The sequence below is a fragment of the Pelecanus crispus genome, chromosome 5 (assembly GCF_030463565.1).
Source record: "Pelecanus crispus isolate bPelCri1 chromosome 5, bPelCri1.pri, whole genome shotgun sequence".
NCBI classification, from domain to species: Eukaryota; Metazoa; Chordata; class Aves; order Pelecaniformes; family Pelecanidae; genus Pelecanus; species Pelecanus crispus.
Genome location: NC_134647.1, coordinates 58,226,700 through 58,247,419, shown reverse-complemented (window position 1 = coordinate 58,247,419; position 20,720 = coordinate 58,226,700). Strand labels below are relative to the sequence as shown.

The 20,720-nt window shown below is 40.8% G+C and overlaps 1 protein-coding gene across 1 annotated transcript in view; it reads right to left on the bottom strand.

Moving 5' to 3' along the window:
* Nucleotides 1-20,720, bottom strand: part of CRB1 (crumbs cell polarity complex component 1) — a 107,774-nt gene that overhangs the window by 70,045 nt on the left and 17,009 nt on the right. The window contains 1 exon segment of the mRNA XM_075711211.1: nucleotides 3,546-4,130. Within this exon segment, the coding sequence (XP_075567326.1) occupies nucleotides 3,546-4,130 (585 nt within the window).

The following is a 20,720-nucleotide window of genomic DNA, read 5'->3' as shown; positions in this document are numbered from 1 at the left end:
ACCTTCTGATCCAAGATGCTAGAGGTTTGCAGGCTCAGTGTAGTTCCAGGTGGACCTGAGTGTTCTTAGTCCAGCTGGAAATTGGTATCCAGGTCACCCCTTCTGCTATCCTGTGCGGTAGTCCTGTGCTCGGGCATGGCAGGTACAAAAGACTGTCCCAAAATTCCTCAATCTGTATATAGTAATTTTACATGCCATGATCTGGATGGAGAGCGTCAGACAGCTATTTTCAAGGAACCAGATTTGAAAGGACAGGAAGAGAGTTCATCAAAAACTAAGGGAAGAGTTCAGCTGCTCGGAGCAGGGCTTGTCCTTTTTGCCCACAGGTCTGTACAAACCACCAGTTACCTGCGTGCATGCACAGACATAAGATGCTACAGGTCTTACAACGCTGCACTAACCAGATGCAACTGGAGGAGAACAGCGGGGCTAAATCGAATCAAGGGTTTCAGCACTGGGAAGTTAGGAACTGCGACAAGCACTCTTTGGATGTATGTGCCCTCTGCTAATCTTTATTTTGAAAACCCTTTGAAATGTGGCCAGCACTGCTGAGATCCTCTCACATCACAGCCTTGCAGTTGGGAGTCTCAGCAGCAAGCTGATAACTTGGGCCAAATCCTCTGCTCAGGCTGCCTAGGGCACAAGGCAGGGAGCGCTGGTTTGAAACTTGAAAGCTGGGGAAGGAAACAGACCTTCCACTTTGGCAGTTGCTGTTGGACAGACAGTGCCATTTGCTATCAACATCCACAATGATACTACCATGAGCTTGTTGGGAAGTGAGATCTGTACTTGAGGTACTTCACCCCATGGGAGAGGCTGCCGTGCCTCTGCTTGCCTTTAAGCACCTAAGATTTATGATGCATCTACTCTGAATATTTGCATGACGTACATATTATTGATAAGAATACTGCATGAGAACTTGAAGATCTATCAGGAATAATTTCTTCATACTGTACAGAATTCATTCCAGCTATGATTACATCATAGTAAAAGGCACTGCACCAAGAATGAATCTAGCCCATTGTACCTATTGTGTCTGTTGCTGAAACAGTTTCTCCTGCTCTTGTCTTGGGCTAAGACTGGTTTTTGGAACTGCCGTGCTCCTTGATAGTTCACACTAAAATGTTCACTGGCAATGGAGGACTGGCTTCAGTTGTGTCCAGCAAGGTAATTAACGTACCTAGCTGTGGGTAATAACGGGCTTTTACACCATGCTCTGTTGGGGTGAATGAAAAGCAAGAGCAATTAGTGCAATGGAGGAAAAACCGCATTTGATTAAGGTAGCCAGCAAAACTTCGACAAACCAATTGAGCTTCATTATTTAACAGCTGCGTGACACATGTCTTGTAAATAATTTCACACATGCAGAGCATTATCATAGAAACTATGGATTTCATGCTAAATTTTCCACTCTTTGGCTCTTGGTGCGTTCTAACCTCTTCCATTTGTGTAAGAATTATGTGTGACATTTCTCAGCTATTTTAAGAAGTGCTGCAGCATACCAATCATACAAAATAGCAGTCATAGTCCATGAAACAAGTAGCAACCGCAGCCAGTAACTCAAGCATTTGGTTAACATTACTGCTGTAGATTTACTGTACATTCTCTACCTACATATCAAGAGATATAACCTTTTTAACATCTTAGGGAAATGAGATGAGACTGGATGACTTCCCACAGTAATTCATGGAGTCAGGCCAGGATAATAATGGTTGGCAAGATCCTCTGACAGAGTAAATGAGGTTTTTTTATTACCAGTGAGGACACCTTAGGGCTTTCATCCAGTAATCCCTCTGGCTTGTGCATTTAGTGCAACTCACAGCAAGGTGCAGAAAACAACAAAAAGAATGCCTCTGATAAATCATTTTGTTAAGTAGCTTTTAAAAGCTGGTGTTTTAGTGCTGAAGGAACAGTCCACTACTCCTTTATAGAATTATTATGATCAGTCTCTTTGCTGCTGGAAGCAGTGTTGGAGCTGCATGTCAAAACACTGCAGCCTCTTCTGCTTTGTATTTTAGCCCTCTTCTCCTTCCTTGTCTCTCTCCTCATTTCTTAACCCTGCTTGTGCAGAGTGCAGAGCACTCAATGACATCATTTGATTTTTTTGGTGAGAGCAGAGAGCATCAGCCTGGGAAACAGCAGAATTTTGTGATGAAAGTGGAGCAACTTCAGCAGAATGAGTTTCCTCCAGCAGTTTGTGTTGATCTAAATCTTCATTTCTTTTTGTTTGAGCTTTACTATTTTATTATGTTTTCTCTCTCTTTGTCTCTAAGGTGTATATTCTGTTTCTTTCAAACGGAGTTCCTGGGCTATAGATCCAGGCCTGGACTCCACTAACAGTGCCAGTTAAACAAATACGGTTTCCTGAATACAACAGGAGGTCTGGGTTGAGTCTGATCATTGCAGAGTAACCATGCTGGTTGTTAATAGTTTTTTCCTTCCTTCTGCTCTTTGGCTTTCCTCTGGTTGTGTAGTTTTCTCCTTGGCTGGCCTGGGCTCAGACACCCGCTGGCAGCAGTGGGGTGGCGGGAAGGTAACAAGCTTCCTTCAAATAACATTCTCCATGCTCATGAGGGATATTAACTGAGGGCTGGCTTCCAACGATTGCTGTGTCAGACACGGGAAAGCTGCTTTTTACCTCTGACTTCCCCTCCTGCATGGGGATTTGGGGATGTAGCTGTAAACCACATCTCTTATTTCTTATTAATTTGAATCACTTGAAGCAATAGCTGTTTTTTCCCCCCTTTTGCTGTATGACTTCCCCCCCGACCCTTTGCTTACCTGACTGGCAATCTATCACTAAAATTCCCCCCCGCCTTTTCTCCTTTTAATGATTCAGTGTGCTACCTCTTGCAGTCCTACCCCTGAATACAGCTTTGAAATTTGAAGGGAGCTGTCTTCCACAAGGATTATATGCTCTCCAGTAGAGGAGGTAGGCAAGAAAAATCACACCTGTACCTTAAAAATGGAGCCACATAAAATGGGATTATAAAAAAATGGGCAGTTTGGGAACCTGATAATACTTTTCTTTCTATTTAACTTACATAACGGTGTTGCAGAGTCCTCAGTTTCTGGAAATGGCAGAGAGGAAGTTAACATGAAACATCTAGGTTTAAGAGTACAAGACCATTAGACCAGCAAGTCTAATCAGATCTAATTTTTAACTCTGCCAAACATAGGTTTTGTCTGAGGACAAAAAATGATGTATAGCACACTGAGGACAAGCATTTTGAGAATGTTTCTTTTAAAAGAAAAGTTCACCTAGCCCTGTGACATAGCTTGATATTCACAAAACTGCTGTGTAGTTATGTGGTACTACTAGTATGGTAAATGTGAGATTTCTTTACACCTTCTCTATCTGATATCAGTAGGTCACAGTGATAAGGTAACCCATAATGCACTGACAGCCACTGGTGCTGAAGCTGAAGGCAAGGTGGTAGTACAGATTTGACTAAATAAGTGTGTGGGTGAGGCGGTTGAACTTGGAACATGAATTATGATGGTTCTCCATGATGCAAAGAAAAATTTGTTTTAAATGTACTTACCTGTGTACCCAAGTGGACAGACGCAGTCATACTGTCCAATCTGGTTGAGACATGTTGCCCCATTCAGGCATGGATCTGACACACATTCATTCACTTCCAGGTCACAGTGCTTGCCTTGGTAGCCTGGGACACAGTAGCAGGAGTATTCATCAACCCCATCCCTGCACACTGCTCCGTTGTGGCATGGTTCAGAAATGCATTCATCAAAATCGGTTTCGCAGAGTGTACCTGTGTATCCTGCGCTGCAAAGGCAGGTGGGCCCAGACAGGCCACTTTGGCAGGTGCCTCCATGCTCACAAGTGTTTGTGTCACATGTGCTGATGGCTATTTCACAGGTAGGTCCATTATACCCAGCAGGGCACTCGCAGGTAAAGCTGAGGTTTCCAGCAGAACTTAAACAGGTAGCGTTTTGAAGACAAGGGTTTGAGGAGCAAGGATCAGAGGTTTTATTGCAGAGTTCCTCCACACTGTCCACTGCTCTGTCTGCACAACGGCAAGTATCATCTTTACGACCAGCAACGCATGTAGAGTTCTTTTGGCAAGAGTTTGACAGGCACATGGAGTCATTCCTCATGCAAAGTGACTCTGGAAAGAAACACAAAAAATCCTGAGGACTTCCACAGCACTGGGAGTAAACAAGAGTGAAGGAAGTCCAACTCTTAACACAACTGTGTTTCAAAACCAACACCTCCAATTGTTGTCTTGTTGAGAAGAAAACGGGGCTGGTTACTGTGTGACACATATCAGTAGACTAATAAATGCAAAAGGAAAACAATTATGAAAATATGAGTAGGTTGTAATTTCGTGTTCTCACCCCTTCCAACAACCATGGCCTGGAGTGTCAGGATTGCTTAACACTATATTAAGAGTACAGTTGCAACAATATTGGTGGTTGTCAACAGATATCCAACAATATGGAATGCATTTAGGTATATTTAAGACTTTTTTTTTTACTAGCAAAAGGAGTTGAACCACATTTTTCAGTTCAATACCACTTTGTATTATTTTGTGGTGGAAGTTTTTTGTATTAGATTTCAACAAGCCTAAGTGACTTGGATGCAATTATAGCTCAATTAAGTGGTTCAAACCATCATGCACTTTGATTTTGACTTCATGATTATAAATAGTAATTTGACAGCTGTACAGCATTTCCACCACAAATAATCTCCCAAACACCTGAGATTCAAAATAGCCCTCTGAGAGCCTTCCAGCCTCTGAGGCTGAAAGGACATGGTGAACACAGTGTAAACATGTTCCTTACTTTCTAGGAATGGAGCTCCTGGCAGTAATTAAAGGCCACTTGAGTTGCCTTGCTACTGTAAAGACTGGCTGACAATAACAATAGCTACTTCTCACTTTCCAATCAAGGAGGAGCGAGCTGTTACCAGCATTGTTCATAACCCACGACTGAGAAACACTGATAGAATTAAAGCAGTGAAAGTAGTGATGGATGTTCTTTCTAGTAAAAGAAAACAAGCATTTTGCCATGAAACTGTATAATTTTTTAAAATTGTGATTAATTGTCTCCATAACAAAATAAATGGCTGTATTCAGATAAGCATAGCATACATATGTAGGTATATACTGCTGCCAAAAATTCAGCCTTAGGCACACTAAGCAATAGCAGCAAGGTGCCAAATACTGAGTGCCTGAGGTAGGTGTGTTGACCTGGGTTGAATCCTGGCAATCACAGCTTCACTGCCAACAATATCAAGTGAGCCAGGCTGAAGCTTGCGTACTTTTATGTGTGCTATAATCAGGTCTCCCATATGCAGCACAGACATAGGTGAAGAGTGCAATGGGGTTCTATTGATCACTAAATTAATCTCATAATACCATGTTGCTTCAGTCATGACTTGCTGTTGTTTTGGTATGGGTCAGTGGAAATGATGTTAATCATCAGCACACATCCTGCAGTGTTTGGGAATTTTGTTATATATAAACTGACTCAAGACTGTGGAGATGGTAAGATCCAAAGGGATGACTGCAAACAGGGGGGGTTTGGTCTGGGCCTCTATCTTGGTCTAAAGGTCAAGCTTTTGAATGCTGAGGGGAGGCTAGTGGAAGAAATCCTGGAGTTGCCTCTAAATACTGTGTTAGTAAAATGAAACAGTGGCAAAACAAACCTCATAGTGATTAATGGACAGAAGAAGGGCAAGTAGGTATTTACTGACATAAACGACCTAGAAGACAGGGACCATATAAATACTGACCTAAAAAGCCAAATGCATGTATAGTATTTTAATTCCTACTGATCAAACTGGAAAATCTGATCTGGAGTATAATAAGAAGGGTTCTATCCAGTGCAATTTTTTCTTTTGCGACTGATTTTCACCATGTAATAAGAAATCCTCTACTGTATAGTGAACCTCTGAAGACCATCAGACATCAACGTGATTACAATGTGACATTCCTCAAAATATGAGGGTAAAACTGTAAACAAATATTTTGCATATTGCTAGAGGAAAAAACCTATTTGTATCACAGGAGGGGAAAAAAGCAGTCATATCATTGCCAAGAATCTATGAAATAAAGCTGAATGTTCCTTTTGGAGAGAAGGTAGTGATTCAAAAGGGAAAGACTAGTGGGACGGAGAATGAAAGTTGCATTAAACAATCTATATGAGAGTCCTGTAAACATCTTATTTTCCTCTTTCAATTTATACTTTTATTCTGGAGTCTTGTCTGGAAATATGGGTATGTGTCTTCAGCAGCTACTTAAAAATGAATGGCAGAACAGTGTATGTTTGTGCAAACAGGGTGTTGTGGATGAGCTGGACTTCTCAGAGAAGTTCAGACCCATCTACCACCAGTCTCTAATTTCTTCCTGGGTTTTGGAACTGAGATTCAGGAGGGTGGACACAAGAGAGAAGGAGAAGTGGCACTGGAAGAGAAGCAGCATGTAGAGATTCTTATCAATAACTGGGGCTAGACCAATGCTGATAAAGTCCTGGGACAGATCCCTAGCTGGCTGGGAAAGTGAGAGGCTACGGTTGGTCACCTGAGGGTAACAACCACTGGGGACCGTCAGAGAATACAAACTGACTGATGAGGGTGCATTTTCATAATGCGTATTTTAACACATAATATAATTTAATTGTTTTTTTCCATATTTTAACACATAATATAATTTAATCGTTTTTTCCCAGGAAGTGGAAGTGGAAGAAGACAGCCTCAGAAAGCTTTGCCAGGTTAGGAAAGACAGCTTATGTAGATATGACACTGTGATAATAAATGGGAAGGTTGGAAATGTTATCTGTGCTTCATTGTTGTGTCTTCTGACTTGAGGTGTACACAGGAACAGCAGTGCCTCTGAGAATAAAAAGCACCAATCTGAAAGAACTTGATACTTGTAAATAGGTACATTTACTGAGTCAAATACCTAATTAATACTTGTTTGAATGAGCAGAATGGAGATATATGTAGTAACGTTGGTAGTAACAGTGACATCATGATTTAAAACAAACTAGCAGTGGTCTTAAGGATTACATAGAAATAGTTGATTGTTTCTTTTGGGGTGTTGCATGGTTAAGTAAAACCTGAGAAATGTTTTTGTTTGAACTACTTTTAGCTGTTGTCATGCTCCTATATACCAGAGATGCAGAGGAGAAATATCTAGAAAAGGTATGGTCTTTTCTTGGTAAAGATTATCTTTATTTAATGTAGGGTAAGATAGACCTGATTAAGAAAGCAAGCAAAACATTGATTAGCCGTAGGAGAACTGGAGCTTTACTTCCTGTTCTTTGAAGGATAACAGGACAAAAATCATACTTCTGATTTAGCCTGCCTTTAAAATGACCATCCCCAAACCTGTTAACAGTCAGTTTTGCACTGAGAGCAGACATTTTGTCGTAATGCGGTGTCAGTTGTACTTCCCCCAGCTCACAGCTCACTGAATGCAAATTCAAGACATTGGCTGTGGTGTGCTGACTTGCTCCACAGTCAGCAGTATCACGGACCTTTCTGCTCCTCAACACACCCTCATGTATGTTCTTATGTCCCAGTTTACATAATTTTGTATATCACCCATGTATTTAGTTAGGATAATAAAGAACTTACTGCAGTCTATTAATTAAGGTTAAAATGAGCAAAACTGTGTTCCTTAGGAACTTTTGCATCCCACATTTTTCTTGGGATTGCACAACTTTAAAGAGCTTTCCTTTCAGTCTGTCTACCTACTTAAAATTAATTAAAAGTGCATGTTTGAAGAAGCTTTGCACATTTGAAGAAATTAACTATGATTAAGTTATAATGTTATCTAACTATTGTACTGTGTAAACTACAAGAGGTGAGGTCAATCATTCAAGTGATTCTTAAGTAGGACCACTGTGACATGAGAGACAATTTAGTTAATTATTACTGCTTTTCCAGAGATCATTTGCATGCAACAACTCAATTTGTTGTAATGACTGGTGTGAGAGAAACTGAAGCATTTGCCAGTCTGCAGTTTTGATAGCAACACACTAGCTTTGAGCACTGGTTAAAAAGCTTCATAGCTCTCTGAGGCAGTAATAGCGGATGGAAAATGAGAGAAGAGGAAAGCAAGCCCTAAAAGCACAGCCTGTAGTGAAGGCAACCAATTTGTCTCCAAGGTGACACCACAATGGGAAGAACATGAAATGGAAAACCTTTCCTAGATTTTTTTAAACTAGTATCTTAATTTCAACTCCTCTGGATTTTATAAAACAAATTTCTTACGCAGAAATTGCCAATGGACAATTCAATAAATCCAATACTCCCTAGAGGATGCTTTTGTCTGATTTGTACTACAAGTTTACAGTGAAGCAACAAAGTTTTTGGAGTTTTATCTTCATTCTAATGTGCTGTTCCATGTTTTTTTGTTATTTGTATATTTCTTGGGGAACACAAGAGTTCTGAAGGTCTTAGCAGAGATGTAATCACTGTTGAGTTTTAGCTTACTTGTGATTTGAAAGCTAGGACCAAGAGGTTTTTGTTAGGGGTGCTATACTGTCATTTTGCCCCAGCAGCAAAATTGCATCTTAAAAAGGTGATCATCAAAGGACATGCAATTACCATACTGTGGTTATCAAATGGTATGCAGTTCACCAGGACATTCCCGTGACTTTTTTGACAAAAGTCACATTCCTAAATGATGTGAGTGCTTCAGAAAATCCTTGGATCCTGGACTGCTAGTTAGAGCACCATTTTCTACCTATTTGAGAGAAGTTATTTACACTACCTCCCTTCCTGCCCTGTGGAAACTCAGTTTCCCTGCTGCTCTGGAGTGATGTGGAAGGATGGATTTGGGAACCTATTGAGCTATTGAGAGCTATGTGGAAATGAGAGAGGAAGAAGATCATAGCATGTGGAAGCTGAACTGCCCCATGCTCTGTGATGTGATGGGGCAGAGTATGGTGGTGTCTGATGCAAAGGCTGGCTCAGTTTCAGCTCAGGTTGAAGAATATTCTCTACTACATTTGCAGGAAGAGGGCAGAAAAGTCTCAGTGTTTTGGGGGGCTTGATTTTTGGTAAGGTTGCAGAAGGATAACCTGAAAGGCCTCATGTTCTAGCTCAGATACACAGAGGAGTCGTTTTCATTCTTAAGCAATTAAGATCACTTCCGCAGTGACTTGTTCTGACAGAGTCTTAAAACTTGTATGTAACATTAGAAAAATGGAAACAAAATGCTGATCACTTTGGATTTACAGTGACTGACACTTGAGGTAATTATCAGTCTCTTTATAAACATTGGTACATTAATCTAATTATAAGAGGAATTAGTGCCAAGCATTTTATCCCATAGTTAAATCCTTTTGATGCAGATGAGATGTTTGGCAGTAAAATTCTTTGCAGTAAAGCTTGCCATCTACTGGCAAATCATCAGTACTACCAGAAACATATCAACACCTACATCTTTTAAAAGAGTTGGCACAAACTATTAAATATAAGAAATACTGAGAAAGAGCCAGTTTTTTCCTCTTGGATAAGCTTACTTAAATTCATTAAAGTGATGATGTTAGTGTATGAATAATTGAGCTTATATAACTATTCAGCACCAAAAATGCATGATTTTGGTCTGGTAATGACTTCTTACTGATCAGAAACCATTGAAGTGCTACAAAACAATCTGGGTGTTGGAAGTGCATGACAATGACCATAGGAGGGAAAAATTAAATTAGTTGGGAAGTTAACATAAACAGGGCAGGAATTTTGAAAGGGCCAAAGCAATTTGGCACCGATCTTCTGACTCCTGATAAGGAAATCAGTGTTCCTCAGTAAAGCAGGTAATTTTGAAGAGCTCATCCTTATATCTTTCCTGACAATTTGGTTGGGGGGTTTTTGTTTGAATCAGAGAGCTAGAGAGTTCATGTGTGCTTTTCGAAATATTCTGTTATCTTAAGTTGATAAAATCAAACATAAAGTAAATTGAGGATCCCCAATTCTGAGAATCTGATTAGTAATCTTAGCCATTCAAAGGCCACAGACAAAACCTTGCAAACTGTGTCAGGCTGCTTTTGGCAGAAATGTCTTTCAGCAAAGACTTGTTCCTTCCTGACATGACTCTCCCTACAAGTTGGTGAAATGCCATAATCAGCAGCAGAATTTAAAATCAAATTTCAGTCACTGCTAATTGCATTGTTATGAACTGGAGTTCACTTGACTATGGTCATGCCTACACTTTGCTAATCATCTCATCATGCCTGGAGGCTGCTTGTAATTCACAATGCTATTCTTCAAATGTGCCTTCCTCCTCTGTAGGAGGACTCTAATCTTCACAGAAGCTCTCAACACTAACAGCTTCAGGGTCTTTTACATACACTGCAGAGATTTTCTGACCTTCTTAACAGAGCCAGTCTATTTTCTAGGAAAAAAAAATCTATGAGAAGATAGAGAACTTCTTGATACCCATATAGTCATCAACATTGATGAGTTTACTGTGCTTTGAGGAGGACTTCTTTCTTTTTTTGCTTTTTTTTTTTTTAACAAAGAGTTATTACTTCACACATTTGAATTAAAACTTTGAAGCTACACCAGCTAATGCAGATAAAGCAGTTCACAGCAAAATCTGACTTTTTATTAACTCATACGTTTTGGAAAGAAATGGATAGCAAAAAAACCAATATGCTGCTCTATGAGTTGAGAAATGAAATGTTAAAAATACTCCTAAGGAAAAAATGGTCAAATTACAATAGCAAAAAAAGTGTTCTTTTTTAAAAACAAACAAACAGAAATTGTGTGTTGGGTGGAGGCTTTTGTTGTTTTAAATTTGCTAAAATAGCTTATATAATTGACACCTGGGTTGTGGTCAGTCACTGGACAGATTGCTTCTCTTAGTGCTATTACTTCAATCTGTCTTCTGTTGACTCAACAACAGCATACAAGCTGTGAACAAACAGCATTTGTTCACAACTGAAGGCTTACCTTCAAATAAACTCGCTAAAGATGTCATGGGATAACATGACAGTAGCAAGGGTTTAGATAGCCCAGTGCCTTGAGTTAGAAACAAGAACCTTCAACCTTTGTGTTCATTTTTTGTTTAAAACTTGCCCCTGGGATTTTAAAACAAGTGTGTGAATCTGTGTCACTAAAATATCAAGCTCTGTGACTCTAGTGAGGACTTGAAATAATTAGCATTTAATGGGAAATATTAAAATATTGCCCAAGGCATTTAGTGCTGCATTAAAGAGTGCTCATCTTTGGTAAAACTAGGCATATCTCAGTTTATCTGCAGTGCACCATGACACAGAAAATACAGTTCATCACTATGACAATAACTTCCTTGCAAAGACAGCCTTAGAAAGTTGTGGGTGTGCATACATGTTCAATCTTGATGTATCTTGAAGAACTAGGGAAGAGATGAGCATAGCTGCATAATCAGCAGTGACAGAGGTTGGGATCAGATACTTTCACCATGGACTGAAAGGCAGAGATGGTGTTCATGGATCAGCGTTTGGCAGATGGGGAAGAAAAGGGCATGAAGCCATGCCATTCTGGATAAAACAAAGGCAGGTAAGGGGCTATCTTAGCCCTCAAAATAGCTTTTCCATTGAGATTCTCTGTGAATAGATAATTTCAGTTTTTCCACACAGTTCTGATTGCCAGACTAAAGTCTCAAACTTCCTAAACATTGCACTAACACTATTTTATGCCTTCCCTGCTCATCTCCCAAAACATTTGTCTACCATCTTAATTATTTAACGTACTGAGCAGCTTGTAGTTACTGTGGTGCCATTTCTCCTTTGCAAGCTTCACTTGGGATGGAAGCACCTGCCCCAGGACCTGACCTGCTCTATCCACAGCTGGAATTATTACCCAGTCTGCTCCATGAAAAAGTGTACCTTGGGAAGGTATGAACAAACTTTTGCCAAACTAGCAAGCACTTGTCGTTGTGTCTACAGATATTGTGGTCATAAAGGGTTAATCCTGAATCTTTAATTTCAGTTGTGTGTCCAAAACATCCTAGCATGTTGTTATAGAAACCACTTTCAGACTTTAAATCTTGAATCACGATTATCACCATAGTAACCACCACCACACACAGGCAGAAAAGAAAAAAGGCGGTTACACAAATATTCCATTTCTATCAAAAAAGCCCATTTTGTTTTCAAGTACATTTGTATCAGCAAAAACAAAGAATGTAAATTAACTACTTATTTTCTGAAGCAGAAGTATTGTATATTAGCTTAAGAGTAACAACTGAATAGCATTAAAATTTTAAAATGTTGTTTAGGAAACACTTTAAGACTAAAGCGATCTGTGATTCAAATTACAGTACTGGTTATTAAATCAGTGTCTCCATTTCACTATTCTCCAATCAAGTCTGCAAGCTCACACTGATTTGGTGCTGCTCCCCAAGAACAAAGGCCATTACTGTTGGCTGTCATTTTCCTTCACCGTCTTTTTACCTTTGTGCAGTCCCAGAGTTCCTTACCTTATGAGCACTTCAGCAGCAGCAGTCCTAACAGCTGCGCTGACTGATGATACTAAACACAGCAACAGTTTGACAGGCTTTCCTACAAAGCAGCCATGCAGTGACTGTTTCATCACGCCGCGGTGAGATGTACTAGTTCAAAGGCACTCGCTTGGTGTGCGCGCACACACGGCTGCTTTCTGGCTAGTGCAAGAGTGCTGGAGAAAAGGGGGGAATGGGTGCAGCTCATTAGCTTGTGAGTTGTGTTGTCAGCAGTGGACAAATAAAACAAACATCTCAAAAATGAGGCAAATGTTTTCTTCTTATACCCCCACTTCACTTCCATCCTTTGCTTCAAGGCAGTGAACACTTTTTGGTGCTCACTTTATTTTGCACCATACCCTAGTGTCTGTGCTGGGAACAGGAGGAGAATCAGGCCCATGAGCTCAAGCGCTCCTACAGATAGAATTTGGAGGATTTTTGGTTCAATTTGCCATCAAGGTATGGTACTACTAGCGATGCAAACAGTCTCATTTCTAATGTGAATAAAAGAGTTCATCCACTACTTCTTTACCTTTATGTTTAGCACTATAGCACTGCAGGTTAAGTTGATAGTGCATAGTGATTACCATGATTTTACTATGCAGTTATTTTTGTTTGTATAAGATGCAGGACCAGATCAGGCCCAGAAGGTAGCTGATATCCATGACAGATAATGATGCAGACACTGATGCAGAAACTGAAATGGTTTCTGCTGTGCAATCCCTGCGACTGTATACACTCTATCTGAATCTAAGTTTCCTCTTTAATAGTTTCATGATATGTCTCCATATTCTTATCTTCTAACTCTGCAGAAAAGACATGAGTGTAATGAGGTGTTCCTTCTCCCTTTAGAAGTGATGAAATTTCTTTTTAGTTGAATTCACACAGTGGAATTTATTCTTAATAATACAGAACAGGATTCCTCCACACAGGACATGGCAGATAAATAGGCAGGTGAGCAACAACCGCAAGACATGGTGGTGGGAATCTGGGGCTCAGCTTCAAGCTTGCCTTTCTATCAGCTCTTCAGAGGCAAAGAACATGGAAAATTTATTGTGCTCAAAATCTGAAGCAATTTTATTTAGGTAATAAACTTGATTGCTTATAGGAAAGATTGGTGATTCTGCAGGTTAAATGTCTTTGTTCCAAGGATTCAATCAATACCTTTCCTTCCTGCACTGCTCTTAGGGCTTCATTAAAGCTGGGGACATCCTCACCTTATAACTCAGGATACAGAGCCATGTGTGTAAAGATCTCTCCTGTGAGACAAAAGGTTTTGCAGAAATAAAGAGAGAAAACCTAGGTGGTTTAGTTAGGGGTGTGAATTATGTCTTATACTTTAAAATGTTATCCTGTATTGCTTGCCCTTAGTGATCTTTCTCAACATGCCTAGATGAACTTGTTTGGATGGTGGATTTGTAACACTTTTATGAAAGGTGTTGCTCCTGCCTTGCTCCCAAGAGTTATAAAGTTGGCAGCATCGAGCCTTTTAAAATTAATGGAAGCATAATCTGGTGTTTCCAAACCTGATACGTAAACCCAGTGAGGGATACAAGTGGTGCTGGGGAAGTGGAAAAATGAAAGCAATGCTGGAAGTTGGAAAGATACCACCTGTATTTGTTGCTATGTTAAGGAGGAAGGCTAAAACGAATACCTTGGAAGCAGACACATGGCAAAATAATGGTGCCAGAGCCAAAAAAGCTTGCAGAAAGACCATAGCATGGTCTCACTTCCTGCATTAGTGGGGGATTTTCAGGAACACAGAGGGAGTAACGCAGTGTAAAACTGTCAGTTTGTGAGTTTGGGTGAAATCCAGTTGCTCCTGGTTCTGTCTGAATTCCAAATAGTGGAAAATAGGAAGCAAAGGAGCTGCTGCCTCTTGAAGAGGCCAAATCTCGCCTTGAGAGAGATAAGGTCTCACAGCTTCTCTAGAGTCTGGAAAGAGTTTGTGGCCTTTGTGTAAGACAGAGGCTCCTGGCTCCTGCTAAGCTCCTGCCTTCCACTGATTTCAGCCTCAGCAAGGAGCTGGGGGCTTGTCGTGGTTTAGCCCCAGCCAGCAACTAAGCACCACACAGCCGCTTGCTCACTCCCCCTGCCCCGATGGGATGGGGGAGAGAATTGGAGGAGTAAGAGTGAGAAACACTCCTGGGTTGAGAGAAGAACAGTTTAATAATTGAAATAAAGTAAAACAGTAATGATAATAGTAACAATATAATAATAATAATAATAATACACAAAGCAAGTGATGCACAATGCAATTGCTCACCACCCACCGACCGATACCCAGACAGTTCCCGAGCAGCGATCACTGCTCCCTGGCCAACCCCCCCCAGTTTATATACTGAGCATGATGTCATATGGTATGGAATAGCTCTTTGGCCAGTTTGGATCAACTATTCTGGCTGTGCCCCCTCCCAGTTTCTTGCACACCTGGCAGAGCATGGGAAGCTGACAAGTCCTTGACTAGCATAAGCAGTACTTAGCAACAACTAAAACACCAGTGTGTTATCAACATTCTTCTCATTCTAAATCCAAAACACAGCACTATGCCAGCTACTAGGAAGAAAATTAACTCTATCCCAGCCGAAACCAGGACAGGGCTCAGCTGAGCTGAGAGATGCTGCCCCTTATGCAGACCAGCTACCGCTGACTTGCAGCACTAAGATTTCATTTAGGTCAGAACATGCAAGCAGCCATGCTATCACTATGCTCAACCACTAACATGGGAAAGGAAAAGCAGTCAGAAATGTTGCCAACTGGTGCTAAATCATTGATCTACTGAGCTTGGAGTAGAGGGGTTAAAACTTGAGTATAAAATTGACTTCAGGTCTAAATTCTGTGTCTGTGGTGTTTGCTTTTCAAAGCTATTAGAAGGCATCCTCTCCAGTCTCCTTTACCTGTGGTTCTACCCCCCCCTTCATTGCCTCTTTCCTTTTCTTAATATGAAAACAGCATACAGCAGTGATTCCGATATACAGTAGTGCATAAAGATGCTGTGATTTTAAAATATAGCCTCAAATGTCTGTAACACTGACCCAGGTGTAATTTCTTTCTCTGAGTCAAAATTGGGTAGGCTTAAAGCCCTGACTGTTAGAAATGCATAATACCCACCTGTAACATGGGCCAAGAATTTATCTTCTGATGGGGGATATTTTCACCTCCACTTTGCTAGTCACAGACTTCAGAAAATTAGATTTTCTCTCTAAGTCACACTTAAATTTTGGCTTCAAGAAGATATGTATATGCTCATTGGTCAAATGTACTACACTACATTAGTAAATCATAGGGGAAAAATGTTACCGTCAGGTGTATCACACACGCATATGTTCACAGCCAGGTTTTGATGACTCCCAGTTCAGCACAGTCTCCACAAGCACTTGTTTTTATAGAATTCAGATAACTAGAACATCTCATCAAGGCATATTATATCTGATGCACCATATCCCTTCTGCACAGCCAAACCTTTAGCAACACATTGTATATTAAGAAAATGATGGCTTTTAACATACTAGAATAGGGGCAAAAACCATGACAAAACACATAAGGGTTTTTATACATCTATTCCTTTTCCCAGCTGGCTTACTATGCTCTGCTTTGAAGTCTGTAAGGAAATGAATGTTTTAAAGTTTCTAGGTGCAAAGCTGTGTACTGATGTGTGCAGATGTTGAGATTGCCTCCAGTAGGTTCTCAGTAACATAGCTGAGAACTAAATGTTGCTGAAGCCAACAAAATGCAGCAGAACAGCAAGATCAGCTCCAACTTTAGACTAGCATCACACTGATATCCATAGCCTCTGGAGTGCATGCTGTCCCTCCAGGCTTGCTGAATGCATAGTCCTTTTCTCACACAATTTCTGTTTCATACTATGTAAGAGTACTCTCATACCAAAATCATGATGTTGCTTCTCCTGTCTCCCCAGACTTTAAAAAAGTAATCATCCCTGTGGCAGATCAGCATCATGTTGCTGGAGATGAAGTGCACTGTGATTTAAATGCCACAGGAATCAGGAGAAAGCTTCAGTGCAGCTATGATGCACAGTGAGTACGGAGAAGCAAGATCATTCTTTTCCAGCGTGAGCTTTGTAGGGAAGTTCACATTCTTTATTTTTCTTTCTGTTATTTACTAAATTCTTTTCAATAGAAGTCACCTATAATTAGCTGTGTATGAGCTAATTACCAATTGGTATTTAGAGGCTGCTTGGGAAAAGTTGCAGCTCCTGTATTTTGGGACAGGCTAGAGTCTAATGGGGGAACTGGCGCAACCAGAGTTTCCATCCGCTCTCCTGCTGAGCTCCTGTGCTGAGAACAGCTACCAACAGGGCCAAGATCATAACATTGAGATTGGTGAAGAAAATGATGTGATCATGATCTGCACAAGTTGCCCTCACTGACCTCAAATAGATAAAAATCAGTCACAGGCCCAATAGAAGGATGCTATAATGTGGACTTTTGCAGAGGGCTAGTCTTTTGAATGCTAGTTTCACATAACAGTGAAACTCCACCACGGTCATGGCTCTGACACAACATCTGCAAACAGACTATTGTAGCATGCTAAAAAATCTACTGACTTGTAACAGAAGAAGAATGAATTTGTTTCATGGGTTTACAACATTTTATTTCCAGAGTAAGCTCAGAAGCAGATCCTAATAAGTCTCTAAGATACATGATAGGAAATTACTACTCTCAGTCCACAGACCACCATGGTTTCCTCTCCCCTGACTTCAAGAACTGTTCGCTGATTAATGGCAAAACTCTATGTCCACCCCCCAACACACTACATAATTTGCAGAGATGTTGTTCCACTGGCTCCACCTTTCCCTAAGAGCCACCACCCTCTCTTTGTCCATGCTACAATCCTAGAGAGGACTGACCAAGCCCTCACTTGATGACACCCCAGGACTTGATTGCACCTGACAGCAATGCAGTGTAATAAAATGAAAGAATGAAAGTTAAATAAAAGCCAAGAGAATAGCATCTGCAGGTCGCATTGTCTTCTCTGTCATATGAGAACTTGTATTGAACTGAGTTTGCGGGACAACAGAAACGATTTCTATGAGAGATATTAATGAATTTTTGGAGGTTGCTAGGAAGATCTGAAGTCTTAAGCTACTGGTATCTACAAAGCAAGTCCTCAGCTTGACATTTACCATTCTCGTCAGGTAAGGAGCTGGCTCTATCACATGGTTATTTATGCACCTCATTTGGCTGCCTTTCACTTAGCAGCAGAACACAATGACTAGTTTGTGTAGTGGTGTTCACAGCAAAGTACACTGAGCTCATGACACTGCCAGGCCAGACACGGCTGGTAGACCTCCTGCTCTCTTCAGCCCTGGCAAATTTTTATGTTATAGCACCTGTCTGGCTGACTGAGTCACTTGACTTTCTCAGAGGGTTCAAGGCTGTATGTGTCACACTACTGCATATGGTCTACTGAGGTGACAATTTTCTTTCCTTGTCTCCTACATAACAATAACATAAAAACCCTCTTTGAGCTTTAATTTATTCACAAAGTCCTTTCTATGCCTGATTTTTGAAAACTTTAACAAATACTAGTTCAGTAATGTGATACACCATCCTCAGAAATGCCAGACCATTTAGCAGTATAGCCATAGCCAAAGCTGTTTCTAAGGCAGCTTATGTCTCTACAACACTAATGTCTGGTCTAACTCAAAGTCTCAGGAGTCTTTCCTCACAGAAAAGCAGGATGTTAGACTGACCTTTTATCCCAAAGTTCACTTGAGGTGATGGATCACAAGCTCATCTTTGTTTTCTTGTGGTTGCCCACAACTCAGGTACAGGATTTTATTGAAACTTGTTGCCTGTCAGGCCCAGAACATGTCCCTTCTTCTGGGGATTTGGCTGCCAAAGCTCAGGGCAAACACTGATAGCACAGCTCCATGGCTTTAGGAAGCTTTAGCAGGGACGTGCCCCTCCTTTGCTTGGAAGCTACTTTTAAGGTCAGGCGCTCACCCTTGGTATCTGCCTGGCCATGTATTCCACTGATCCAGTCCTGGGCTTGACCTCCTGGCTTGACTTCACTATGGACCTGTCTGGTGATCACTGGACCACAGCTTGACCCTGGTTACTGTGCCCCAGAACTGATCCTGATCCTGACTTACTGACTGCAACATCACTACAGACTTGTCTGGCAATCACTGGACTGTGGCTAACCCCAGCTGCCATCACCTGCTCTGCCTGCCAGTAGGACTGATGTCTTCAAGGTACAGCCACTGCCCTGACTGCTCGGCTGTCATCCTCAGCTCCCAGCTTCCCTTCCTTTGCAGACCAGCCCATGCTTGCTGCTCCCTGGCTGTGCCTTTCAGATTGAACTGGTTTTCTTAGCTTAAGATAATAAAATCTCAAGCTGCAAAGCTACATGTGCCAGACATGGAGAAGAAGGACATGATTTTTTTTTTAAAGCATTACACTGAAGTGTTAGTGCTTCCAAAGCACTTTCCATGCTCAAAGCATTGTGAAAGCATCCTATAGTTCAGGGGAATTACATCAACTGCACTAGCATGAGCCATGCAGAGTCAGAGAGTTCACAGGGAATCTCAGTCTCTCAGCATTGATCCCAGTCTCTGGTGTGCATGTGTCCTTTGAGGAGCAGTGACTGACCCAAAGGAAGAGCAAGAGTAGGTATTGAAAACCCACTCTATAATTAGGGATGCCTTTCTCTGAAATCTTTGTAAGATGCTCCATTGTAGAAGTAAAGCAAAACCAGAATATTCACCAACATCAGGGTATGCCCAGGAGCCTTCCTTGGGGAACACGCTAAGTAATAAGCCTCTTGTATTAGAGGAATATCACTAAAAGGCAAATTGTTTCTATAAGCCTAATGTGGTGGTGTGTTTTATAATAAAAACAACTGCCACTAGGGCATTAAATATCTGCTATAAATGAAGAGGTATCCAGCAAGCCTTCATCAAAATTAGAGCAGTAAGTTTTCTGCCAGTAAAATGATATAAAAATTAAACCCATGAATAAATAAACATTATCCAGTACAATCAGTATAGTGGTGTCATCTCTTGGAGGTGCTTTTTTTTTTTTTTAAATTATTTTATTTCCCTGTTAATTTTATCCTTTATTTCCTCTGTTAATTTATGTAAAAGATAGATCTGATTGCTTGTCTCTCCTTCCTTTCCTAGTTCTCTCTTTTCTGCCTTAGATTTTTTCGATGCATTCTTCTTTTCTTCCTCTGAAGCCTGATCCAAAGCAGACTGGGATTTACAGGGAAGCAATGGGATATTACAGTAACTTTGTGAGTGAGTCTGCAGTAATTGTAGCCCCAGGACACAAGGTCACTCGTGGCACCAGCTTGGCAGGGTAACACAGATGCCTCCAGAGCTGTGTTGACGTGCTCACACTCTACAAAATGATCTGGAGAACAATAAAGATGCTCTGGCCTGCTATTCCCCTGGATATAAGCTTTAGTTGCAGTGACAGTGGAGTTTTGTGTCACACAGCTCTGCTCTTAAGACACAGGGAAAGCTCAGGATGTTGGTGGTATAGTGGCTGGGGAGTGAAAGAGAAGATTAGCGAGCAGGCGGGGAGAACGAAAGCCTCCACAGCTTGACATTGAGAAGCTTTCTCTATCTGAAAAAATTTTGGTGCCATACAATGATGAAAAAACAGAAAGAGTATCTGCTTTTGAGGGAAGGGACCTGCCTCACAATGACACCAGTCCAGACTTACTAGTACAGAGTACATTATAGGGCAGCATCCTGACCGTGCTTTGTATTAAATTATGCTATATAAATAAATTAGATCTCTGTAATAATAAAGGTCTGGCCAGGAAAAAATTAAGTTAGATTTGATGGTAATAATGAATACGGGATAAATATCTAGTGACTATCTCACTGGGAGCATTTTTTGCAGAGCGCTCTACGACGGGATTTGTTTTATGATCCCAAAGAGCATCATACAACATACTGTGCTGAGAGACTGCAGAACAGATTGGGAAGTAATTCTCAGTACTTAATACCTGGGGATTGTCAAAAGCAATTTTCTCTTAGGATCACATTTCCTTTGATGGTTGGGATTATTAATTATAGATAGCCTTGAACAGAACAAGGCACTGTTACTGTACTCCTCAAACAGTGTCTCATTTAAAATGAACAAAATGTCTTTCTTAGTTAGAGGTTCTGCTGTGGTGTCTTTTCAAGACACTTTGGTATTGATTTGACCATGGTAGCCTACTGTAACAAATATTATTCCATCAATAATCAAGGGAGCTTGTAGGCATAACAGTGTAGGAAGAAAG